The sequence below is a fragment of the Stegodyphus dumicola genome, chromosome 11 (assembly GCF_044657685.1).
Source record: "Stegodyphus dumicola isolate Sdum_Otavi_A_Nest chromosome 11, ASM4465768v1".
Taxonomy (NCBI): domain Eukaryota; kingdom Metazoa; phylum Arthropoda; class Arachnida; order Araneae; family Eresidae; genus Stegodyphus; species Stegodyphus dumicola.
The window spans coordinates 56,701,532-56,729,512 of NC_140778.1; the positions used below are offsets into that span (position 1 = coordinate 56,701,532).

Sequence of the window (27,981 nt, forward strand, 5' to 3'; positions counted from 1 at the left end):
GAAATTTAACCCTAGATGTTAATGTTATTATAGCAGGTTTTAACATAAGCATCCCTAAAATTTCTGTTATTTAACGCCTTTTTCCTTTTAGGAATTACTTGCAACAGTTAAATTTAGACATGAAAGTAACCTATTTTTCGTAGATTTTCAATAAAATTCTATCTTTTTCGAGGTCAATCAGGCACAGATCCTTCTTCATCAGAAGTAAAAATCTTTAACTCCTGAACGCCCATCAGTGGCTTATGGTTAAGACCAATGAATATTGCGGTTAGACCACTAGCAATAATTATTACCGTTGAATATTGCCTAATGTTTCAAATTAGAAGAATGAGCACGTTGTATGATTGGATTTCTCCATGTGTAACGTGAATACGAGGTATTCCCCCCAAAAAATAGTCGTCCACGAATGCATCCCTTCCTCTAGAAAGATAGCTCTCATGCTTTTTGCCATATTCAAATAAATTTGTAAGGATCCTAAGTTTTACTATTGTTTATTTTATTTTAAAACTGTACTATCACTTCTTATTTTCTACTTCCGGCCAGAATTAAATGCTTTAACTTGTTTATGCAAATTGTCTTGCTAACGCCCAAGTATTTAAGTTGTGGCTTTTTGCCAAGAGTTAAGGGACAGAGGAGTTTTAGGAAGCAAGCCGCTTGCCACTGCAGTTTTACGAGTTTTCACTCGGTTGCTGGTTGCCTTTAAGGCCAGAGGTTTAGCCCTCTTGATATTTCCAAACGTATTGTAGTTTCACCAGCTCGGCGTACTACATACGTACCCTTTTAAATAAAGGCCAGTTTTAGTGCTAGGCATTTGTATACTAATTCAAAGTTAGATTTTAGTTAGAGTTTTAGTTAGTAGTTTTATATTCTTGCGTTCATACCACAAGTGGTTGGTCTCTGTATTCCCAAGTTCGGAAGTACCTGTAAAGTATTGAAAATAAAGGTTTTCGTATACCCTTCCTGCTTGTGTCATCTGTTATACACAAATCTTGAACATAGCTTGAGTAAGCTCCCTGTTCTTATTCAGGTCATACTTTGTTTCCAAAGCAAATCAAGAGAAACACAAGTCCTGATAACTTCCCCTAACCTTTTGCTACTGAAGGAGAAAGACCGCGTCTGATCTGTCTTTTAAAATTTTTAGAAAGCCAGGAAAAGTTGTACCTTATCCTGGATTCGACCCACAGTTCCTCCAAATGCAAGCTGTACATACTGATAAATTACACAATTAGAACATGCACGGGGTAAATACAGTAATTTCTCATATTCTCTCCCGGTTAGAGCGAATGAAGAGAGGCACGAGATGCAGTAGATCATATCCAGATGTAACGATTGACTGTCCAGTGCACTTTAGTTCGGGCGCCACTGCAGAAATCCATTAGGGTTTCCAGCTGGCAAGTGCGAAACTAATTGTGCTCTCCACCTGATTCGAACCACGGATCTTTCAATTACTAACTGGATGTACAAGCAAAAACGTGCGCAGTCGAATGGGATAATTTTTTACAACCTTTAATGTATTAGTTGTCTATTTCCTCAAACCACTCGCTTGCGATCTTCCTCAGAATGCAGGCTTTCGTGAAGACCTTCGAAATGAAACTGGCCCATATTCACTTTACATTTGCAGAAAAACATGATTTTTTTTTTTAATCCGGCTTCCTCATTCTTTACGATAGAAGCCCGTGATCCTTATAACTTTTTAATATATGGCAACCTAGTTTCCTTACCCGTGAGAGGAAAGAAAGTCACCATCGTTCCTTTTTTCCAAATAATATTCTTTATATTATATTTTTAATTATAACTGTTATTATTTTAGGTAATTTTTTCTTTTTCGAATTTCATTTTAATTGTTTAAGTTGCATGGTTTTTTTCGAATAACCGTTTTAAAAATTTCTATTTACCTATTCGAACTGCGTAAATAAAGGTGCAGCGTTTATTTTTTTTTTCAAATAGTTTTCTTTATACATATATTTTTGTCATAGTTATTATTTTAGGTAATTTTTAAATTTTTATACTTTTATTTTAATTTTTTGTGTTGCATTGTCTCTTCAGATAATTGTTTTAAAATTTTCTATTTATTCCTTCGAACTGAGCATTTTAAATATATTTATTAATATAAATTTTCCAGAATTTGATTTTATTTATTTGAAATGCTTTTCTTTCGGAAGAATACTTTGCAACCCAGACTACGATGCTTTTGAAATCTGCATATATTAAAAGAGAAAATACAGTAAAGCACAGTTAACACGCCTTTCAATGTTATGTTCAGAAAAGATATATATAAATAAGAGAGATGTATAACTGACATTTTAACTTAGGATGACTTGCATACACTGCTTTAAACAGTTTTATCATTGTGCCCATTGCTTTACACAATTTTATCCTACATTTGGTTTCTTAAAATGTTATTCTACTTTAGTCAAATATTTTATTTTTGAAATCGCAAGAATCAAATATCATAAGATTAAAAGATTTTAAATTAAAAAAAAAAAAAATACAAATACTAAATTTTACGCAAAAATTTATTTTTTCTTCTCTTTTTCTTCAGGCATTCTACTTTATTCTTGCTCTTTTTCTTTAGGCATTCTGCAAGTGTATGCTCATTGAACCACTAGTGAATGAGGGACTGGATTAAGCTAGCAAATTAGAATAAAAATGATCTCAATATTCTTTCCAAAGGGTAATTCTTCATAACGTCCTCCAAAGAGTAACTCGTTTTAAACTGATCATTTTCAGTTTGAAAAATATTAAAGGCCTTTCATTTAAGGAAATTATACGGTGCAAACTCATTCAACCTGTCACTGCCTATTTTTGACTCTTAGTTACCTTAATTCAGATTAATGATATGGTGGTAAATTAAAAGATAATTTGATATCTTCCAGAATATATTTCTATAACTTGTCTAAACTTTAATTTTTTTTTTCAGTAATGATAGAATTTAGGATAGAAATTAAACTAAATATAGAAATATTAGATTCTTTGACAGAATTTAGAATAAATGTTGAAATGTTATCTTCTTTGACAATTTAGATTATTTTATAGGATTATAATAAAAGCAATAATGTTAGATTTTTGAATATTTAGAATAAATGTAGAAATGTTATATTTCTTGATATTTAGAAAAAATGCAAAAATATTAGATTTTTTGATCGAATTTAAAATATAGAAATGTTATAGTCTTTGATAAAATTTTTACTCTTTGATAGAATTTAAATTATTTGACAGAATTTTAGATTAAATATAAAACTGTTAGATTCATTGATATTTAGAATAAATACAAAAAAGCTAGATTGCTTGTTATTTAAAATAAATGTAGAAATATTAGATTTTTTGATAGCATGCACAATAAATGTAGAAATGTCAGATACTTTGACAGAATTTTAAATAAACGTAGAAATATAGTCTTAGACAGAATTTAGATTCTTTATAGGATTTAAAATAAATGCAAATATATTAGATTCACTGATATTTAGCATAAATGCAGAATTGTTATGTTTCTTGATAGGATTTAGAATAATTGCAGAAAAGTTGGACTCTTTGACACTTAGAATAAATGTAGACTAGGATCGTTAACAGAATAAAGGAATAAGAACTGTTAGATTCTTTGACAGAATTCAAAATAAATTCAGAAATATTATATTCTTTGACAGAATTCAGAATAAATACAGGAATATTATATTCTTTGATAGAATTTAGATTCTTTGTTACAGTGTAAGAATTTGGACTGTGTACTTTTAAGTTACAGTTTAAGTTGAAGGATCTTAAGAACTGAGAAGCGAACGATCGCTTGAGCTCGTGAGACAGAGATTAAGACGTGAAAAGGGTTAAATCAACACCTCCTTATAGAAGGAAGCCGGGACACTGAAGCGAGGGGAAGCTCTGACGTCACAGGTAGTCGTCTCTGACTCACCTCGCTCCTTCAAACAAAATCAAAGCCCCGTAGTTGAGCCAAGAGCGACGAACGTGGAGCGGTTATTTGCGTTAGCGACAGAGTTTTTATATTGTCTCGTGCTTTTATAATTTCATACGATGCCTCATAAATGTGCTGTAGCCACATGTCGTGGTAATTATAAAAACGGACCAAAAGTGGCTGTATTCAAGTTTCCAAATGAGACTTAACTCCGGATGAAATGGATAAGGAGTCTACGAAGAAAAGATGGCTTTCAACCTACTAAACATACCAGAGTAAGTTCAATTTTACTGCATTTTTTATGTTTTGTATCTTTACATTTTTTTATTACTTTTATTGATAGGTATGTGATGTTTATGCTTACGATATTAGATTTTGATCTGTGGGTAAGAAGTTTTATGTTTGAAAGATTTTAATCTTGCCTGTTTTAATCATTTCAAAAAAAATATTTTCCTTCAAAGTTTTATGAATGAAATAAAGTTCCATATAACAGGAATAATTCTAAATTTAGTAGTTAATAATTTGTAAATGCTTTCTAGTATACTGTGCAGGCAGATTCTGTAGTTATTCCAAATTTATCATAATTTATATGACAAGGAACTACTAAGTAATCATAATAGGTTTCATTTTAAAATTTTTGTAATGATATATGAAAGTTTGGTATGATGTATTCAAGGTAATTATTTGTATTTGGTAACCAGTGTTTGTTGTAAACAATTATCTCAAATATATAATTTTCTTTAAATGTAAATAAAGCTGTAATCATTATGATGAGCATTCCAGATTTTACAAATTACTTAAATTATACACGTAATTGAAATGATATTACTGGTTTTTTAATTCGTATTTATGTATCAAATTATTTATTTAAATCATAGGGCTTATTGACTTCTGTTACTAAATATTAACATGCATCTAACTTTTGTACTCACAACAAGTTGATTTTTGAATATTTTCTTTTATAGGTATGTGAACTACATTTTCGATCAGATGAAATAATACGAGAAATCGAAATGTATGATGAGAAATCAGCGAAGTTAATTAAAGCCCCAATTTCTAGGCCACGTTTGAAAAAAGGATGCATACCTTCTCAGTTCCCTGATGGCCCATCCTACATGTCATCAAATTCTGTATCGAGAATGTCACCAGAAAAGAAGAAAGCTCGTTTAGAAGAGAAATACCTGGAGAAAGCGATAGAAGAAAGTTTGAAAATGAAAGAACGGTATGATAATGAACGATCATTTGAAAGTTTAATTGAATTCAATAATTGCCTAGAACATCAGATTTTAGAAACATTTTGGACAACTGTACATACTGAAAATTCAACTATGTTACTTGATATTTTAAGTCACCCAGCTCCAGAAATCGGTAGTAATAAATGAGGATTTAACAGTATGTGTTTATATTAAAAACATCGCTATAAAATCTATTGGTAAATTTGTTTTCCCTCTAAAAATTAGTAATGTAAATATGTTTCTAGAAGTACTAAAGGAAGTTGAAAGTCTGTCTCATAACTTACAAAATGAAGAATATATTAAGAATTCTATACAAATTGTGGATGATATGCTTTCAGAATTGAAAAGAGTGTTACCTGAAAAAGAAACTGAACTGAACTTCCTTTCAGAGCAAGTAAATAAACTAAATGTAAAGAAAGAGAAGTATCGATATACTCCAGATTTACTTATTTTTTGCAGTTTGTTAAACTCGATCTCACCGCATGCATACAAGTTTTTACGACATTCAGGTTACATTTCTATTCCCCATCCACGTACTATTCGTAGAATTTGTTCAATGTTTTCTCTTAATCCTATTACTGAGCAATTTAATGATGACTTTTTAGGATGTGTTAAACAAAGATGCAAGGATTTAGAAGAAAATGATAAAACTGTAATTATTATGATGGATGAAGTGCATTTAAATTCATGTTTCGATTTTAAAGGAGGAAATTTGTGTGGCATGGCCTACAACTGTGAAAAAGCTGCTACAAGTGCTTATGTTTTTATGATACGTAGCTTATTATCACCTTTCAAGGATGTGGCACATATATTACCAGTTAAATCATTAAATGCTGAGGATATGTATCAATATCTTAAGAAAATTATAATTGGTTTAGAAAATATAGGTTATAGAATTGTGGCAGTTGTCTCTGACAATAATTCAATAAATAAAAAAGCCATGTCATTATTTTGTATGCCTCCAAAAATTAGTATTGTGTATAAAAACCCTGCAGACTTATCTCGGCCACTATTTTTTGTTATTGACTCAGTGCACATCTTGAAGTGTGTCAGGAACAACTGGATAAATCAAAAAACTTCTGGGCAATGTTTATTTTATCCAAATTTTGAAAATTTTTCCAAGGTCGAAACAGCGGCATTTGCATGCATAAAAAGTCTCCATTCATTAGAGGCAGGCAGAATTGTAAAATATAGTTATGGTTTGACTCTGAAAGCTCTGTATCCAACCAATTTGGAAAGACAAAATGTCAAGCTAGCATTACAAATATTTGACAGTCGTCTTGCAGAGGCAATAATGGTTATTGATAAAGAAAATAGTATTTTAAATTACGAAACAACAGCTGAATTTATTAAAATTATATCTACATGGTGGTCAATAGTCAATGTCAAAAGTATCTTTAAAGGACACCATAAGATGAATGAGTATCAAAAGCCGTTAACTGTGCAAAATGATGATGTTAGATATATTTATTTAAATAAGTTACTTGAGTGGTTAGATCAGTGGAAACTTTTAGGCTGTTCTAGTGGTGGACTAACTAAGGAAACACATTTTGCATTAACACATACTAGCTATTCGTTGCTCGAAATGGCAAGGTATTGCATTGAGGAGCTAAAATTTACTTACTTTTTACCAGGAAAAGTTCAGACAGATCTCCTAGAGAATAGATTCGGAAAATATAGACAGCTGGCTGGTTCACAACATAATATTTCTATAAGGCAAGTATATGAAACTGAAGCAAAATTAAGATTACAAAGTCTTCTGCCAACTGTTATTAAATCATCAAAGTATGGAGGAATTCCTATTTATCTAAATTGTAAAAACCTGTGTATTGAATCTCTGGAGCAAGAAAATATTGGATGCACTTTCTCAGGAAGAATAACTATTACAAATGAAGATATACAAAATGTTCAAAATGACATACCAATTTTAATGTATATAGCTGGTTACTGTAGTTATAAAGTTGTGAAACTATTAAGCTATGATATTTGTAAAGGCAATCTAACTATTGATAAAGAATTAATTGTAGAAAATGAAGGACAGTCTTGGATAAAAAGATTTGATAGAGGACTTCTATATCCTCATGCTGATGTACTAAATTCAGTAATATATAATTATGTTGTTATTCAAAAACTTGTATCTGAAGAATTTGAGAATGAATTTTTATTTTCTGCAAATCAGAGGGATATAGCATGTAACTTAACTCTAGACATACTGATAGAAAATGACATTTTTTTAAATCTAGATGATTGCCCTAAAGCTCATGAGTCACAGAAAGTGTTAAAGCAGATTCTTTGGTCATCAACGAACACATTTTTAAATAATTATTGCAAATTAAAGAATGATACACTAAACCAGAAAAGCATTGCAAAAGAGCGCAAATTAAAAACTTTAAAGCATAAATAAAAATATAATGGGTGTTTAGCAATTAAACATTTAAAAAATGTAGGTTTTAATTCAAATGATGCTGTATTTCATAGACTAGTAAGTTTAGTAACTTTAATGCATGTAACAAGACACAAAAAATTAATTGAGCAAAGCCTAGTGATGTTAGTTCAGATTTATTTCTGTTGAAAAAATATTTTCGCATCTAACAGTTACTGTTACACATTATTGTGAATTCCTTATTATTTTTTTTCTACTCATGTATGCTGTCTGTTTAACCTTGAGATCACTTGAAAAGTAATAGTAACGAAAAATTCATTTCTATGCATCTATGTAAATAAGTGCCTGGGTTGTATTTTAAGTGGTCCTTATTATTAATGTGGATATCAAATTAGTGTTAACATATGGTAAGATTCTTTATCATTATAATTGACTTGAAATATTGAAAAATTCATTTCCTTGCCCTTAATTTGTTGTGTAAAAAAGTGTCTGCGTTATGTTTTTATGTGGCCACTACTTTTATCATTTGGGTATAATTTTGGTGTTAACATGATAAAATACTTTATCAAAGTAACAGTGATATGTTTCAAAATGCTTACAAAATGTTATGTATATAATAACTGCCACTGTTATACTGGTAATGGATCATTATACTTTTGTTGATATGGACAGATATTGACTGTTTTACATTCAGATGACTTGAAATATTGAAGAAGGCATGTCCTTTTTTTAATTTCTCATCGCGTAAAAAAGTGTCTCGGTTTGTGTTTTAGTGCGGCCACTACTTTTATCATTTGGATATAAGTTTGGTGTTGACATATGGTAAAATGCTTTCTCCTGATAAAAGTGATATGTTTCAGCATAGGTACAAAATGATATGTATATAATAACTGCCACTGTTATACTGGTAATGGGTCATTATACTTTTGTTGATATGGACAGATACTGACTGTTTAACATTCAGATGACTTGAAATATTGAAGAAGGCATTTCCTTGCCTTTAAATTGTCATTGCGTAAAAAGGTGTCTCGGTTTGTGTTTTAGCGCAGCCACTACTTTTATCATTTGGGTATAAGTTTGGTGTTGACATATGGTAAAATGCTTTCTCCTGATAAAAGTTATGTTTCAGCATGCTTACCGAATGATATGTATATAATAACTGCCACTGTTATACTGGTAATGGGTCATTATAATTTTGTTGATATGAACATATACTGACTGTTTTATATTTAGATGACTTAAAATATTGAAGAAGGCATGTCCTTTTTACTTCCTTGTACGAAGTAAAAAGGAAGTATTGTAATCGCGAAAAGTTTCAGGCAGCATATTTCACCGAAAATATCCATTTTGACCGCTATCGAATGCAATTTAACGATGTTTTTGCACCATATCTGTACGTAAGGACAGAATAAAATACTCTTTTCCTTCAAAAAAATTATAAAACTTATTAAAAAAACTGAAACTAAAATTAATTCTGAACAGAATTTTTCGTGGCTTCTGTACGAACGTCTGTACGTACGTTCGTGCGTACGTACATATCTCACATAACTCAAAAACGAGTAGCCTCAGAACGTTGAAATTTTGTATATAGGACTGCTATAACATGTATATGTGCACCTCGTATTTTGGTTGCAATCGGCCACACCAAACGTATATAAATATATTTATATATATATCCACTCTATGACTTGAAATATTGAAGAAGGAATTTCCTTGCCTTTAATTTGTCATCGCATAAAAATGTGTGTGGGTTATGTTTTAAGTGGCCACTACTCTTATCATTTTGATATAATTTTTGTGTTAACATATGGTAAAATGTTTTATCGAGGTAACAGTTATATGTTTCCAGCATGATTAGAAAATTGTATGTTTATAATAGCTGCTGCTATTATACTGGGAATGGGTCATTATAATTTTGTTCATATGGACATGCACTGACTGTTTTATATTCAGAGCACTTGAAAGATGATAATATTGAAAAATTCATTTTCGTGCTGTTAAATGTTTGCTGCATAAAATGGTATCTGGGTTGTATTTAAATGGCTACCACTTAATATTTAGTAAGTGGTTATCATTTGGTGTTAACATACTGTAAAATGCTTTCTCATGATAAAAGTTGTGTTTCAGCATGTTTACAAGATGACAAATTTATGGTAACTGCTGCATTTATACTGAGAATGGGTCATTATAATTTATATTTTTTATATGGGCATGTACTGACTGTTTTACACTTAAAAATATTGAAAAATTCATTTCCTTGTCTTTAATTTGTTGTTGTGTAAAAAAGGGTCTATGTTGTGTCTTTAAGTGGCCATTACTTATATCATTTGAGTATAATTTTCATGTTACCATATGATAAATTACTTTATCAAGATAACAGTTATGTGTTTCAGCATGGCGACAAAATAACAGGTTTGTAATAACTCCTACTATTATTCTGGGAATTGGCTGAATAAAGGGTGTCTCTGATTAGGAGCACTCATTTCACAAACCTGTGATTTTCATGTGCATTTTGAAATTACCGGTGTCCCATAATTAAGACTGGTGGCTTTCTGGACAAATCATTTTGATATATTCTTTGCTTAAATTAAACAAGCCTGATAGCGAGTAACTTAGAAGATCACGATTTTAGCTTGGAAAAATTACAACAAAATTGTGTTGCATGTAGTGACCAGATACTTTCAAATTGGATACTGGTGCATAGGTAAAACATTTTTATTATTTTCTATATTTGAAACATTAACTGATAATCACTTCCTTTACACAACATCAATAAATGTTTTTACATATACTGGTGATGCTGACATCCATTTGCTGTTGAATGTATCTTTATATGCTTCATAAATAATAATAGCCATCGTATAAAATTTAATATCATTTTGCACTTGAAGTGTTTTAAATGGTAATGGACGGTCTTCTCAAGTGTTTGCCCGATATTTATCCATATTATGGCAGTATCGTAATACATTTTGAAACTATTAATTGGCTGTTGTAATAAGTTAATAACGGTGTTTGTAATTGCCAGACAAAATGGGTTGAAATTTAACGAATAGAAACTTGAACTTGCAGTATCAAAATTTAAATATTAAGGTCACATAGTCTCATCTTATTGTTTCTGATGAGACCCAATTAATATAGAAGCAGTTTTGAAATTTTCACACCTGTTAATAAATAAGAATTGATGAGATTTCTTAGTATGGCAATATGCTTAATGAGATTTCTGCTTCAATTTTTACAAGAAAGTTTGAATAATTTATTGATAAAAAGAGATCAGCTGGTTTTAACTTATTTGTATGTTATAACTTAGGTGTTGTGTTGTTATGCTGACTGCTTGCTTAAAATTGTAAATAATTTTTTTTTATTTTTCACTTGTGAATCTTTATTTTCAAGTTCAGCTATATAACTAACACAATACAGTTAAGTACATATACAACTAATATTATTGGTTCTACAGATTTAAGCAATAATTTTAAATTACACATTGAATTATTTGCTAAGCAAACCTCTGATATACTAATTTATTTGAAACTTGCAAGACACATAGCATATTATAGACAAAATTTAGTGCATTTTTATACCATTTTCTTTTAAAGACAAATTACTGATTGGAAAAAAAATGAAATGATAAGTAATAGTTTGTATGCAGATAATTTGGGTTTTTTTCATAAATATTAGAAAAATATAAAGCAATATTAAATTATAAGGGAAAAGTCAGAAATTCCTTTTTTGAGTTAGTATGGCTTATTTTTAACTTTTTAAATGCTGCTGTGAAACCTACAAGGAAGTATAATTCATTAAAGTCAAGAAATAAGAAACAAAAAATTCTTAAATTTATGTCAAATTTTATTGTGTTAAATTTTGAAGTAATTAAATTATTCATTATATATAATTGAATCTCTGAATAAAATCCCACCCAAGTATCTATATCAAATAGTGAAATCAACGTTAAGTACGGCACTAGCGCGCAGCCTGTTTTGTTTCGTTGCTCTCTCGGGGTTTCGACATAGACGATTACGCGTGACGTCACAATCCAGTGTCCCTGCTTCCTTCTATAAGGAGGTGTTGGTTAAATACGCTTTATTATTCCAAATTAATTTCACAGAACTCCTTCTTGGAGTTTTACAATAAAGCCTCCATCTAAGCTTGAACTTCGTAAGCTATGAACTAAAGCTTAACTAATCGTAACTAAAAAGATATAGCCGAAGTTTTCAAATTCTAACAGAGTTGGACCCTTAACGCTAACTCTTAACGCCCTTAACGCGAAGCTATCAAGAGCCTAAAGTACGGCCGAGCGTAATAATAGCTTAAGAGAGAGTAGCCTACAAAGGCGAACGCGCGCTATTCAGAAACACTGGTTCTCTCTAGGGAAGTCAGTAGAACTTTACGGTTAAATACTTCTCCTCATTTGCATTCAAACGCGATTCTAAAAGTACGTTCTGGCTGGAAGTCGCAAGTTGAAATTCAGGAAGACAGAAAAGGAACTTTAATTCAAAATTTAACTGTTAGATAAATTAGCATAATCCTTACAAGAGTTCAGATTTTTTGGTAGAATTTAGAATAAATACAAAATTTTCACATTCTTTGATATTTAGAATAAATATACTGATGTTATATTCTTTGACAGAATTTAGAATAAATGTAGAAAGGTTACATTCTTTGATTAGAATAATGCAAAAATGTTAAATTATTTTTTTATTTAGAATAAATGTAGAAATATTACATTCTTCGCTAGAATTTAGAATAAATGTTCTATTAGATTCTTTGAAAAAATTTAGAAGAAATGTAGACATGTTATAGGTTTTATAGAATTTAGATTCTTAGAATTAGATAGAATGTAATGTAGAAATGTAAGATTCTTTGATATTTGGAATAAATGTAGCAATGTTAGATTCTTTGATATTTAAAATAAATGTAGCTATGTTAGTTTCGTTGACACAGTTTATAAGGTATTTTTCTCGCCTTCTTGGCATGCCTTCGTGGTGTGGTGGTCTGCACGCCGGGCGAGTATTCCAGAGGTCCGTGGTTCGATTCCCGGCGAAGGCACTGTTCTGCCTGCTTCCAAAAAATACCTAATGCCTCTACAGTGGCCCCCGAAATAAAAGGGTGGTGGATGATGATTCTCCCCACCCAGGATTTGGCGATTCGGTCCCCCTAAATATCCCAGCTGCCCTTAAAAGGGGGAGTTTATAAGGTATTTCTCCCGCCTTCTTGGCTTGTCTTCGTGGTGTTGTAGTCTGCATGTTGAGCGCCTATTCCAGAGGTTCGTAGTTCGATTTCCGGGGAAGGCATTGCTATTTTTGACACTGCCTGCTTCCAAAGAATACGAAATGTCTCTACAGTGGCATCCGAAATAAAAGGGTGGTGGGTGATGATTGTCCCCATTCAGGATTTGGCGATTGGGTCCCCTAAAACTCCTTGCAGAAAACGTGAGCACTTTAAAGCTGTGTTTTTCATTATTTGGCAACCTTCATTCCTTGATATGGTCATTAATTTGTTTCCTCCGTCGTTGCCAGAAAATGGTCTTATTTCCCGAACCCTGAGTTTTATCTACCCGTACCCTGGGAGGTGTTCTGCAATTCCTTCGTACGTGGCCTATAGCTCCACAGTTCCAGCACTTTGGTTTCTTATCACTCAAATTTTCGTCCGATGGTATTTAATTGTCTGTTCAATTCGTCTCTCTTATTTTCCGTGCTCTGGGGTGTTCTGCAGTTCCTTCTTATGTGGCTTTCAACATCGACGTTAGAATTGATTTCTTTTCACTTCTATTCCGTCTCAAGCCACTCAGTTGTCTGGTAAAATCATCTATTTTATTTTCCGTAACCTGGGGTGCTCTGCAATTCCCTCGTAGGTGACCTTCAGTATCACATCTCCAGCACCTTAGCCATTTTGTTCTGATTCCTACTCCGTATCAAAGCGTCGACTTGTCTGGATAAATCATCTTTGATTTAATGTAAATTCGACGAATTCCTGATAAGCCGGTTTAATTTTTGTAAAGATGGGTTAAGTTCCATTATCTCTTCCCATTTTGAAAAAATGGTTAATCTTTGAGACTGAATGAAGTGGAATATTTTCAAAGTTCTGTTCTTTAACAAAAATCATATGTAACTTTAAGAATAGATAAAGAATGGTGATGCAACATGAAAAATTCTAAATGAGTTTAGTTTTCTACATGTAATGTCCATAATTTGATTCTTTTTATGGTCTAAGAAATTATATAACTATCTGCTTGAGCTGGAATAATTGGCTATGTGTCCACAAATTTTCATGATGTTTGGTGGAATTTTATAATCAGATCAAATATTATACTTTCATGGTAGAGGCCAACAAAATCTATGAGCTTATATATCTGAAACTTTTTTTTCTTTCAAAATTTGATATTGTTACGTGTGTACAGGTTTGTAATAGACTAAATGCACTCATATCCAATGATATCTTCATGAAATTTACTTTCCCAAAAGAAGAGTTAGAGTCTGGAAGTTTTTACAAAAGTACTTGTACAACTCTTCTCAGTACGACAGATCAGATCAGTAGTTACTATTTCAAGCTTTCAAGATCATTAAACACTAGATAATATAAAAAGCCTCAAATCACTCAGAGTATTGATCAACTCAAAGGTTGATCTGAGGTAACCTCTGGACTAAACTGATCCAAACTTATAGTTTTCCCCTGTCTACTGAGAAATTTCCAACACCTTTGCTTTCTTGCAATTGCTGAAAAGCACACAGTTACATAGGGTGGGATACTGTTACATGGAGATTGGACCGGTTAGTTACGTAAGTATAGGACTTACAGTTATATAAGTACAGGACTACAGTTACATAAGTATAGACTCCAAATTTGGTGACTTTTGGGGATTTGTCACCATATGTAGGGACAAACATCAGTTACCAACAGTGATGCCAGCTTGGCGCCATCTCACTAATTTGGCAAGACAGCCATTTAATTCAATGTTAAATGCACTTATCACTATAAACTTGATTTCCTAGCAATGCTACACACTGTTGAAGCCTTTATGCATGACATACAATTTGCATAATTTTAATAAAAGTATTTACGTATATTCAAAATTCATAACAATATAATTTTAAATGTAGGATTTTGATATTCATGTTGGTAACAAATAAGATGATTGTCTTTATAATTTTAGAGCTGAATTTTCCTTATTCATTTGATCTTTCTAACCCGAATTCCACTTTTTATATGCTCAACTACCCGGAATTTTTACGTATCAGGAATTCAGCATTTCCCAATATTTCCAGACAATGGAGCTTTTACAGTATATCATGGCAATAAATATCTTGAACTTTCAAAATATTTCATGCCAAAATTTAATTTTAATTATGGATATTAGAAAGCATTTTAAAAATAATATACTATATAGTCACAATAAAAACATTTATTATACATTTATTAGTTAATTTTACAATATGGGTAAATTTGTGGAATTGTGCATCATAATGATAATTTAGAATATTTATCAAATACATGCTATTTTGTTAAACATCATTATGATAAAAAATCCCACTGCTCATTAGCAGTTTTCAAGCAGTGTATAAAAATGATTATGTTAATATTTTGATTTTCGACACAAAACTCTATAATACTGTTACTCAAAAAATAATGCAAATATATCACTTAAAACACATTTTAGATATGCACATTTTCCATTATGTAAGTAACAAACTATCCACTCAAAACCTCAGCCACATTTCTTCCTTTCAGTAAACAGGCTTGCAAGTAACAACATACAAGTTGGTATAAGCAATAATATTTTTTTTTCATTCTAATCATCTATTGTATGTATAAACACCTAGCATCCTCTGAAAAGTAATTGTTAGCACTTCCGCAAAGGATCCGTTAAATGTAAACATTGCCAAAAATGGCGATAAAAGTTCAAAGCTGGTAACTTGGCGAATTGGTTTGTCGGAGGTAGCAACCTGGTTTTGCCTTTCGACAAAAAATATTTCTCGTTTGTTTGGGGCTCCGTTTTGCCGCTGGCTAGTGGTGCGAGTATGGGTGTGTTCTTATGTAATTTTTAAAAGACTTTAAACACGCAGAACCATAGGGCTCCTAAAATATCATGATTAACGTGGGCCGCAATAACATACGTTTTAAATAATTAAGTTTTTATTTTTATTAGTGTTATTTTTACCTAAAACAATAAGAATTTAATCAGTTTTCGTGCTTAAAAATTTGATATATTTTTCCCGCATTTTAACAATTACTTTTAAGAGGATGTTAGGTGTACAATAGATGATTAGAATGAAATAAAAATTATTATTGGTTCTCTTAGATGACAAAATACTTTTATGTATTCCCAGGGTCATCAAAGTTAGTAAACCACTGCTTTGAGTAATTAATCAAAGTTTGAATGAATCTTGAAAGATAACAAGATGCATAATGTTTATTCTAGTTTTATTTACAATGCTTCTTTAAAGGATTTGAATATTATTGAAGATTCTCGGCATTGTCAAATTTATTATGAAAAAGGCAGTTGTTTCAAAATAAAATACTTTAAGCAAGTAAATTCAAAAAAACATTTTTGAAAAATTGCTTGTGTAAAATATATGTTTTAAATCAATTATTTAGTAATGAATCTATTAATTAATTAACTAATTCTTAAACATAATTTTGAGAATATCGACAAGCAAAGCCCTTGATGAAAAAGACACTTTTTACTAAAAATATTAGCATTCTGTATGAATGACAGAGACCAAATGTATTGAATACCATAACCAACCTATATAAAGAAAAAGAACAAACCAAAAAAAAAAGTATTCTTTACCTCTACACTTGAAAAAGTAATCCTGCTATGCAACACATAGTTAATTTCTGATTACATGATAGTGCAAGTATTTTCTTCAGATTTTTCTTACAACTGGTTAAGACCATTGAATACTGGTAGTTTGATCTGGTTTCATATCATGGTTAAAGGGCTGCAAAGCTGATTTTTCTAGTTTTCTTCATATGTAATGCAAATACAAGCCAGTTCCCTTAGAAAGTTATTCAAAAAGGCATCCTTCTTCAGGTCGATAGCCGGTATTCTTTGCCATATTCGAATAACCTAAACTTTCTACATTGAGTTAAATCTGTTGTAAGCAGGACAATGATCCTTCAGCCTCTATCTGTGTGGCTGGAGTATATTTAAAACATGTCAAAACCATGGGATTCATAACAAAATAGACCATGTTTTAATCTTGAAAACTTTATAAATTTTCCCGATTTTCTTACGTCATGGGTTTCACTAACAAGATATTCATACTTTTGTTCAAGTTCACAAGCAGCTGAGCAATACAATTGCTGAATACTGGTAGTTTAACCCAAGTTTGAATCTTCAGTATCTTGGGCGATCACACTATCATGCCCCTCAAGTTATTAATGCTTGGCATAATAACAATCTCCATGACCATGTTAATCCAATTTGATCTTGTTCCCCACTACAAATTTGACCCTGTTACCTACTCCAAATTTGACCATGTTACCCACTTTGTCAAAACTAATACAGTCAAAAGTCTTTAATCCGGACCTCAAAGCTACAAACTTTCTGAGCTCGCGAATGCATAAATGCTTTGCGTGAAAGGTTCATGAATTGTGGCCTATTTCTATTGACAAACCTATTTGTATTCTAAGAAAGATTTGTTTTAAATGTCTGTTATAGTGAAAGTCTTTGGAGAGACTGCAGCTGATATACAGTCAAAAGTCTTTAATCGGGACTCGTCGGGACTTGACTTCGGTTTGTAGATACTTTGGGAGCTCCAGAATCGGAAATTCTTTATGACATAATCGAAAGTTCAAGCTTACTTTTATAGAATTGCTCTAACAGTCCGCGAAAAATAATAAGCCAGATCCAATTCGAAGATTAAGGAACAACGGAATCTGCAACATTAACTGAAATAGATAATTATATAATTTTAGCTTAGCTTATCCCGTCCGTTATACATTAAACGCGCATGCTTAAACGTATTATGCGCATGCGTAAAGGTATTATGTAGTTTAAAGGTAAAGGTATTATGCGCATGCGTAAAGGCGTTTCTGCGCACGCAAAGCATTTTCCCACATCCGTTAAAAGGAGAAATAATTTCAATAATATTCTGGAAATGGAATTATCCTAGGGTACATTTGTCAACAGCATTGGTTATTTCATAAATGGAAATGAGAATATTGCTTTTTTCATTCTCACTTTGGATATTCTAAATTGAAAAATGTATACAGCATTGAATTATGTTCATTTTAAGGTAAATTTGCGGAACATCATTTCTTATAAGTTTCCAAACATCTTTTTAGAGATGGGCTTTCTTACAAGATTCAGGTAATGAAGATCTATTTAGCGATCATCAGTCTGAATCAGTCCCCTTCGAATTCAAAGACGCATGGCTTCCCATAATATCATAAAAAATTGCCTGGCAATAGACATACTGTATATCTTGTGGCTTCACCTATCGATGCATGGAAGCTAATATTTGATGACACAATGATTGAAATGATTGCGAGATGCTCTAATATTTATGTAAAAAATATTTCGGGAAATTTTAAAAGAGACGCAATACGTATGGAGAAAGAAGAGTTTCTTGCTTTTTTAGGACTCTTATACATAGCTGGATTGCACAAATGCTCCCATGTCCCTGAATCTGATCCCGATAACTGTTGAATACCTAATATTTATATCTAAACAGTGCACAGAATGCCGAAATAGATGCATGCTGCAAAGGTATTTTACATTCAATTCATGAGGATATCACGAAAAACGTATTATGTCCATGCAACAATAAACTTACATGCATAAATTTCAGAAGTTACTGACTAAACATTAAAATATCTATGCTTGAAGTGTAAAAATTTAAAAAAAAAAACTGAAGAATTTGTTTATTAAAACATGCAAAATTTCTCCCATACTTCCATTAACATTAAGTGGTAAAAACGGAACAGCTTGCCTATAACCCCATTTTTTCGCCAACGGTAAATATCGCCAAAACTCTCACCAATCTGTAACACTGTGGTCTGGCAACCTGATATAAGCAGCAGAACTGAATTTTCACGTAGTTAAACACCCGAATTTTATTTTTATTATTATTACAGTCAAAAGTCTTTAATCCGGACTCGTCGGGACTTCGGCGATTCCGGATTATAGATCATCAGTTTAAATCTGGTAAGATGGCATGCAGAAATTATAAAATTAAAAATATGAAACCGTAATTTATGAAGTAAAGAAGAATTATAGTCTAAAGGGTATCAAAATTTACAAAAACAAAAAGCTTAATATTTATTTGTTTACTTTATTAAACATTTCTTTTAATGTAAGTTGTTTAAGTTGCTTTGTTTTACGTGCTAATACTTTCTCTAATTCTATATAAACAGACATAATTTCTTGTTCAGTTACAAAGTTCCGCTGTTCAAGTCCTGTAACTGCTGTGCCGAGAATACCGACTAACTTGTCAATCGAAATTTTTTCCCTTTCACTAACCTCTCTGTCACTTTCTTCATGCCTTTATCCATTTCTTGCAGCAATTCCACTTTTTGTTTGATGGACATCGAAACATACTTTCGCTTTGTAGATCCTTTGGAAGCTCCAGTATCGGAAATTCTATTTGACATAATCGAAAGTTCAAGCTTACTTTTATAAAACTGCTCTAACAGTCTGCAAAAAATAATAAGCCGGATCCAGTTCGAAGATTAAGGAACAACGCAATCTGCAACATTAACTGAAATAGATAATTAGATAATTTTAGCTTATACCGTCTGTTATACATTAACCGCGCATGCGTAAACGTACTATGCGCTTGCGCACACGCATATAAGCTGCCTTAAAGGTTTTACGCACATGCGTCAACAGGACGCATGCGCAGAAAGTTTGTAGCTTTGAGGCCCGGATTATAGATCATTCCGGATTATGGGTGTCCGAATTAACAACTTTTGACTGTATTAGATTTGCAGTATTATTAAAATGGCAAACAGACAATAAGAATTGATAACTGTGGCATTTTATCATTTTTATTGCAAGACTAGCATTTTATCAATGTTTAAAATGGGTATTTTCAAATTTTTACGTGTTAAATCAAAAAATTTGTTGAAAATTTAGATATTTCTTAATTTCTTTATGAAATATAATTCAGATTTTTTTTCCTCTGAAGAGGAAGATGGAATTATAATCATCTTATTTACATTTTGGGAATTGGGAGAAATTATTCAATGACTAACAAATTATTTGATTCAAATCCTTAAAGTTATTTAACTTTATGCAATAACCATTCTTGAGAGTGAAATTTCCATTCTATTTAATTCACTTAAATTTTTATACTCCCTTATTTTATGAAAAATTGCCTGATGTGGCAAAATTATTTTTTGAAGAGCATCGAATAAATTTCAGTATATTTTATCTTTGAGAAAGCACACATATGCACGCAAAAAAAGACTTACTTTGATTTCATTCATAAAATTATTTCCTTAATGCAAATTTAGAAAACTTATAATCATATATGTTAAAAATTTATTGATAAGATTTTCACAATACTAACATATACACAAATACTTCTTAATGATGCTTTTGAATAACCATGCAAAAGTCACCATTCGATTTCACGAACAATTTCTAAAAATTTTGTGCAACTACTCTGATATGCGCCCTCAAGTCGCCAAATTTCTCGCCAAACATTTTTGGCGATAAACTCCACGCTGCCATATTGCTATCTAAATTTTTTGTCTACATTTCGAACTTTAAGCCTAAAACGTCTCCAAAAACACTGTTTTCGCGAAAGCAAAAACCACGTTTTGAACACACAATTTAAGCTAAAAATCCGAAACAGAAACAAAAATTTTAGATAGCAAAACTGTAAAGTTTCCAACCGAAATTATTTCACAAGAATCCATGTACACAGTGATGTGTTTTAACTTTAAAAAAAATCTACGAATGGCACCATCTAGGCAACGAACGAATCTACGAACTACACACACCTCACTTTAATAAATTAAGATAACAATAAATTTCAAAGAATACCATGTACACAGCATCCTGTTTAAACTTAAGGTGTGGTGGTGTATTTAATTATGGCAAAGCACACTAGGGCTATCTGCCTAAGGGGAGGGATGCCTTCGTGGAGGACTTTCTAAGGGAAACTGGCTCGTATACACGTTACACATGGGGAAAACCACGAAAACACCCATACAGCCAGCCCGTTCGCGGGATTCGAACCTCGGACCGAACTACCAGTGTTCAGCGACTTTACCGCTCGGCCGCTGGTGGGCCTGTTTAAACTTAAAAAAATCTACGAATCACACAATTTAGGCAACAAACGAATCTACGAACTATGCACACCTCACTTTAATAAATTAACATAACAATAAATTTAAAAGAATACTATATACACAGCGTTCTGTTTCAACTTTATAAAACATCTACGAAGTGCACAATTTAGGCGGTACGCACTAATCAACAAAATTACTAAAATAAATTTCAAACAATTTAAAAAACAACAATAACAACAGAAATTCATACTAAGAAAACAATGAACATAATATTCTACAAAATAAGAACAAGAATAAAATAAAATGCACTTACCATGAATTAATGCTTTCTCGAACAGCACAAATACCAATTTCATACCGCCTTTAATATGCCGCCGTGTAATCACTATCGTATTTATATGACAGCCAGACACACAAGCCAGAAAATTCATACTATGGTTCACAAATAAATAAAATAACAAATAATCACAAATCCTTACTTCTATCATGCACAGCCACTAAAAATAATCTCCGAGACCCTCTTTCCACACTTCCAAATACCCACTGCCCCTCAACAGGATGGCCACGGCGATATTTCCTTTTGCCGAACTTCAATTCAACAACTTCCACCAATTTATCTTTGCCCCCTAGCTTCCCAGACACAGAGCATGACGCGAACCAACGAACTCCAGCGAAAGATTTTTCAACGTCAACAGGTTGCCATACAATAAGCTTTTGCTGCATATTGTTTCGAGAACATGTATTCTGCTAAATACAATGCAGAGTCTACATTTCTGTTCCATTGGGGGTAGCTGCGTTTTAATATGCCGCCACGTACCTTAAATTACATTAGTGTGTGCTCCTGTAATTTCATCCACAAAAGAAATGCTATGGTTTACAGCTAAGTGGTCAAATTCCAGGGTGTTTAAGCTTCGATAAGGCCTCCGGCAGTCTGATATTATAGTTGTTTCTGGGCGAATCCACTCTGAATAACACTATTTGTGTTGTACGATCATGTACAGCCACAAAAAAAGAGTCTCCACTATCACGTTCAACACCTCCAAACACCCACTGCCCTTTAACATGATGGCCCCGATGATATTTTCTTTTCCGAATTTACTTTCATCAATTTCAACTGTTTTACCAGGTCCACCAATCATCTGGCTGTTCATTTCAATGTACTCCAGAATTGTCTCTCTTATGCATTGGCTCCAGGAGGCCATTGTGTTTGATCCAAAATCATATTCTTTCACTATCTTTGATGTAGCAATTTTTTTCGAGCACATCATATGTCAACACAAAGATTTCAGCTATCGTCAGTTAGCTTTTTTAAAACCATGATGATACTCGAATAGACTTTGAAGCATAGCAAACACTGCTGTTATTTGTTTTTTTCCCACAGTACCACAGTGGAGTAGCAAGCATAACTGGCGCCCGGGGCAAACTGCCTTTTTGGCGCCCTGCCCCCTCAAAAAAAAAAAAAAAAACACTTACAGTAATATAATGAATAGAATATATTTGTAATAAGAAAATAATACCAATAGTAATAAAATGCTGAATCTGCCATAAAAATACTCTAAAACATGTTAAGAATAGTCACTACCTAACTACACTAGCACTGGATTCGGAAATGTATCTGTGTCGGCTGAAAAATCAAACATACGATGATCTGGAATTAGTTAAAAAGGTATTATTTATTTTACATATTTATGTAATTGTTTTTAAAAAAAGTACAATTTTTAATCAATTAAAAGTTTAATATATATTACAGATAAGTAGATATATTTATTAATAATAATATAATATTATAATACATTGATACAATTAATTACTATGCATATATTTTTATTGGCTTAGATAAAGGAAATTTATCCATTACTTCATCAAAGATCATTTCAAATTCTTCTCTTTCCACATTTAAAGATGCTATATTACTTAGGGGATCTTGTCCCACCGTTGACAGTAAATAGTCAAAATTTATTTTAATTTGCTGAACAAACGTACATAGCTAGCATATGATAATGATATAGTAAGGAGTATTTGAAGTGCGACTCTTAGGTTTGGAAAAACATTTTCTCCATAGATTTGTAAGGGACGTTTAGGTTCAATTTCTTTTCTACTGCGGAGAAATATCTCGCAGTCACATTCCCTGCTCAAAACAATTAGGAGATACTGTGAGTTCGGTTATAATCGACAACCATTTTAATTAAAAGAAATAGAAGAGATTATAAAGAAAAAATATAACCTTTACAAAATATGAAAATTTAGTATGTTATGTTGAAATCTGTGCGTATTAGATATGGAGTAAGGAGCGACCTGCAGCATTCCTTTGCAGTACATTAAAAGCAATTGATACGCATTGAATGCTTTTTAGCAGTTTGTTAAACATAGAAAATGCCGTGGTTCGCAAAACAAATATTTATTACTAAGATATGCAGAGTAATACGCAGAGTTACATGCAAGCAGAATAATACTTAGTACAAGCAATAGCACAGATAAATAAGTACAGGCAGAATAATACTAAGCAAGCAGAATAACAGAATAATACTAAGCGGCGATAAGCACCTCCCAGTAGAGCAGTGTTTGCGACACCAGGGTGCCTAGGCCAAAGGCCTTACCCCTTGTAGAACATATCTGGTTCCATTTAATATTATGATTACAGTTAGCCATTCAATATAAGCATATAAATAATTGCCAAAATAATATTTTTTTGTTTTGTTTTGTTTAATTTTTTAATATATATCTTTTAAATTTTTAGGTCGTTAGAGGGTAAATTGCTGTTATGGTGGAAGCCCAGAAAAGCTGTCGAGCCGTGACTACAAATTACATGGTAAGGTAAGCGAGTAAGTTAATAGTCTGGATCCATAAAGTTTATGATACATGATACAGAAAATATATGCAAGAAGTAATGAATGATATATATGCAATAGGTAAAGATACATTAGAAGATAATAAATAAGAACATACATGACATCAGAGGCAGGTAAAAGATGAGAAATAGTAAACACAAGCAGGAATAAATTACATGATGTAAACATTGAGCTGAGCAAGGGGACGATCAATATTCACGAGATCATTATAATCATATTCACAGATTTTTATGCAGGGATTATCAATAATTTGCTGCCTACTGTGAAAACGTTTGGCCAGCCTGTAGTAGAATGATTTGAGCTGCATCATGCCCAGCTCTTCATGTATTCTATTATTCCTGATATACCATTCTGCGTTGGTAATTTGCCTTAGAACAATATTCTGACAAGCCTGCAGCCTGCCTCTGTTAGTTTTGCGCGTGTGGGCCCAGATAGGGCTGGCATAACAGAGTAATGGTCTGAGAATGGACTTGTAAATAAGTAACTTGTTGTCTATAGATAACACACTGTTCCGAGCAATTAGGGGGTTGAGTTGCGCTTTACGAACCCGGAACCTTTGGATAATAGAAGTGATGTGTGGGGACCATGTGAGAGTATTGTTGAGGATCACCCCAAGGTATAAAACTTGCTTGGCCCAGGGAATGGTGGTACGAAAGAACTGGAGATTTTTCTTGATCTTGGTTTTCCTAGTGAACAGGATGGCCTTGGTTTTGTCGACATTAACTGCAATCTTCCACTGGGTGAGCCAGGTCTCTAGTGCATGGATGTGATTCTGAAGTCGTTGTATTGCTGGACCAATAAATGCACTTTGTGCCAGGATCGCAGTGTCGTCTGCATACATAGCTAATGTTGTGTCATGTGTAGTGGGAATATCGTTCACGTAAATGTTAAAATATGTAGGTCCAAGCAAGGACCCCTGAGGGACCCCTGCTTGGATGGGGTGGAAAGTTGAGTTTGTGCCTGCTACATGAACGACAAAGTATCTACCTGTTAGGTAGGAATTGGTGATGTTAATGATGTATTCTGGGAAACCCAGAACATGTAACTTGTATGTGAGTGCTTCCAACCAGACTCTATCAAAAGCCTTTGCAATATCAAGAAAAATTCCACCAGTGATCCTCTTGTTAGCCATTCCTTCAGCGATGGTCTCAACAACCCTGTAGAGCTGATTTGCAGTGGAGAGTTGCTTCCTGAAGCTGAACTGATGGGGAATCAGAATGTTGTTGTCCTCCAGGTGTGCATTGATTCTTTTGAGCAGGACTGCTTCGAACACTTTGCTTATGGACGAAAGCAGGCTTATAGGCCTGTATGATTCTGGTTTGTTTGGTGGTTTTTTAGGCTTCAGTATAGGGACTATTTTAGCCTTTTTCCAACACTCAGGAAAGTATTGCCATTTCAGGATGATGTTACAGATCTTGGTGAGAATGAAGATGACTTTGACTGGCAGCTTCTTAAGCATGATGTTTGTGATGTTGTCGATGCCAGGGCTTTTCCTGTTCTTGAGTTTCTTGATAATAGCTAGGACTTCTGAAGGTAAGGTTGGAATGATGTTGTCAGTGCGTGGGCTTGTAGAAAAAGTGGAATGAAAGTGTTGAACAGTGCTCTCAGTGATAGAGTCATGAATGTTGTTTCTGCGAAATTGAGATTCCAGATGCTGCGCTAAAAGTTCTGCTTTCTCAATTTCGGTGTAATGGATCCCTTGAGGCCCTTTAAGGGGCAGAATGTTGTTGTGGCATTTCGTATACCTTTTAATGGCTCTCCACAGCAAGTTGTCGTCTGTGGAGAGGTTTTGAAGGTACCTGGTCCAGCTGAGTTGTGCCTGGGTATTGAGTAGAGATCTGACCTCTCCGCAGAGTCTGTTGAATCTTTGTTTGTCCTCTCGGTTGCGGGACCTCTGGAACTGTTTGGCTGCGTTGCGTTGTCTGATGAGAAGTCTGAGCTCTTGGCTTCTGTAAGTGTGCCCCTTCGGCACAGGCTTTCTAGCTGCAGAGTAAGCATGAATGATATTATCAGTGAAAGTCTTGATTAAACTATCAATGTCATCCCTCGATTGTACTGTGGGGGTAGTGTAGTGTATGTTGTTTAGAGTTTTGGCGAAGGCTCGCCAGTCTGTGCGAAAGACTCTTGTGTCTGGTGGAGTATAGCTGCTGACGTTCAGAATCAGTCTGACCGGATTGTGATCAGAAGAGAGTTCGTCGTGCACAGAAATATCCAGCGGGACGCTGGTATTTTTCAGCAGGAAGAAATCCAGGATTCCAGTAGAACGGGCAGTTACCATGTTGGTGTTTTAGGAGCTGCTATGTGTAGATTCGCCGATTTGGCCAAGTTGAAAACTACACGTCCTTATGTCATTTGAATTGTAGCAGTTCCATGCGCGGTGTCTAGCGTTAAGGTCTCCACCAATAATAACATCGGATTGAATCGGATCTGCGCAGGTTGTCAGCCATGTCGCATGGTGTGATGGTGTGTGGTTTTTAAAATGTTTATAATTCCGTGCATATTTAATTTTGCTTTGTGAAACCACTTTTAAATGATTGCTTAGTTGCCCGGTTTGCGAAAAGGTGCTACACTTTACTGGATGCTGGATACTTTTGAAGATATGAAGATTTTTAAATTCAGCGTCGGCCAACCAGCTCATCTGCATATGAAAAGTTTTTTTTTCCTTTATATCTTTTTACATATTATGTGTAAATAACTTCTGATTGTATATTTAGAAACCTTGTTACTTACTCTAACTATATATGAAAAAGGACGGCTCTAGCTCTCTTGGTTTTAAAGAAATACGTGTTTTAAAACTTTGAGTGGTGTTGGATTTTAATGGATGCCGATTGTTGACAATTGAAAGCCTTGTATTTTGCACCTTCCGGTCAAGTCTTATTACGAAGTGGAAAAATCTTTTGAAACTGTTTTTATGTTTTCTAGGAGTAACTAATTGATAAACTGGTGCACTTGCGTATGAAACTTTCGGCTCGTTGGTCGATTTTTCTATTTTTGTGTAGAAGTCAATTTTAAGCATGTTTGAATGTTTTTTGGCCTGTTTCAAAAGTATTTTAGGCCATTTTTGAATATTTTATGGAATTTTATTGTGGGATTTTGTTTATTTGCTTATTGTGCTACTTTTATGTAATATTGATGTATTTAAATAGGAAATTTTGAATGTTGTGGTATTTTATTGATTTTTAGAGATTTTTAAATTTATCATAGCACGATTGTATAGCGTGCATTGTGCAAACATATATTTTTTATTTGCTTTTATTAAGCTTTAAATGTAGTTGGATTGCAAATTAGTATTCTGCGTATTTAGAATTTTGTAAATTCTTGTAGTGTTATAAATTTGTATATTAATAATTCTTTTAAACTGTCTGTAAGTAGAGTGTGCGGAGTTTTGATAAAAGATTGCAATTGGATGTTTTTAACTGTATTTATGTGTTTTTAATACATTATATTTGGAGCCCGGCCACTTAATATAATTTCATTATGCCTAATGCAGATGATAAAATAGAAGATGAGGTTAATACAACTGAAGATGAAGAAAGGGACATTGTGCAAATCGTTAATAGTTTACATAGAGTTGTCGATAAAATCAAAGCACAGCGTAAAATTGGATGTACTTTAATTGACAAATTGACTTATGGACTAAACATGATTTTGACTTGTGCTGGAGTTCTTGGAGATAGGAAAAACTCTCAAGTTACCGGGTGTGTTGGATGTGAAAATTCTAATGAAGTAATTGCTTTGAGAGAAGAGATTATGAAAATGAGAAGTGAAATGACCTCCGAATTTGAGAAACTGCACGGAGATGGATCTCCTACATATGCTAAGGTCACGGCTAAAGGATGCGGTTCCAGATATTAACGCATATGATGAAATTTGCGGTAAGTTTAAACCGGAAGAGATTAGGATTAATATTAAAAAGTCTTCATTTGGAGAAAAAGGTGAATTGAGATTGAAATTGGGAGATAGAGAGGAAGTTAAGAGGCTGGAAAGAGCAATTGCTGATGATGAAGGCCTACAAAAGAATTTGATTATTAGGAGGAAACGCTTTATAAAGCCTCGAGTGATTGTATGCGATGTTGATAATAGTTTTACAAATGAGGAATTGGGAATTCTTTTAAAGAGAAATTGTTTGTGTTCCGGAGATTGCGTTAGACCTCTTTTCAATTTACCAACAAGAAACCGGAATCATAGTCATAGAGTATTCTTAGTGAGCGCTTCTTGCCAGAAAGATCAATTACTGTCAAGAGGTATTAACCGAGGTTGGAGAAATTATGACCTAAAACTGTTTCTTAGACCTAGACAATGCACAAGATGTTTTTCGTTTAGTCATTCCAAAAAGAATTGTCAAGCTGAAATTTGCTGTTCCAAATGTAC

General features: G+C 33.0%; 1 protein-coding gene across 4 annotated transcripts in view; it reads right to left on the bottom strand.

Annotated features, from left to right (window-relative positions):
• The window catches only part of LOC118191531 (uncharacterized), a 187,992-nt gene that overhangs the window by 152,859 nt on the left and 7,152 nt on the right, over window positions 1–27,981 (bottom strand). The window contains exon 1 of one of the 4 annotated variants that reach the window (XM_085826727.1): window positions 21,075–22,185. The exons of the other annotated variants lie outside the window; for them this stretch is intronic. Coding sequence (XP_085682853.1) covers window positions 21,075–21,249 — 175 coding nt within the window. The 5' untranslated portion in view covers window positions 21,250–22,185. Of the gene's footprint in view, window positions 1–21,074; window positions 22,186–27,981 lie in introns of those variants that run through there. 4 annotated transcript variants of the gene reach the window in all.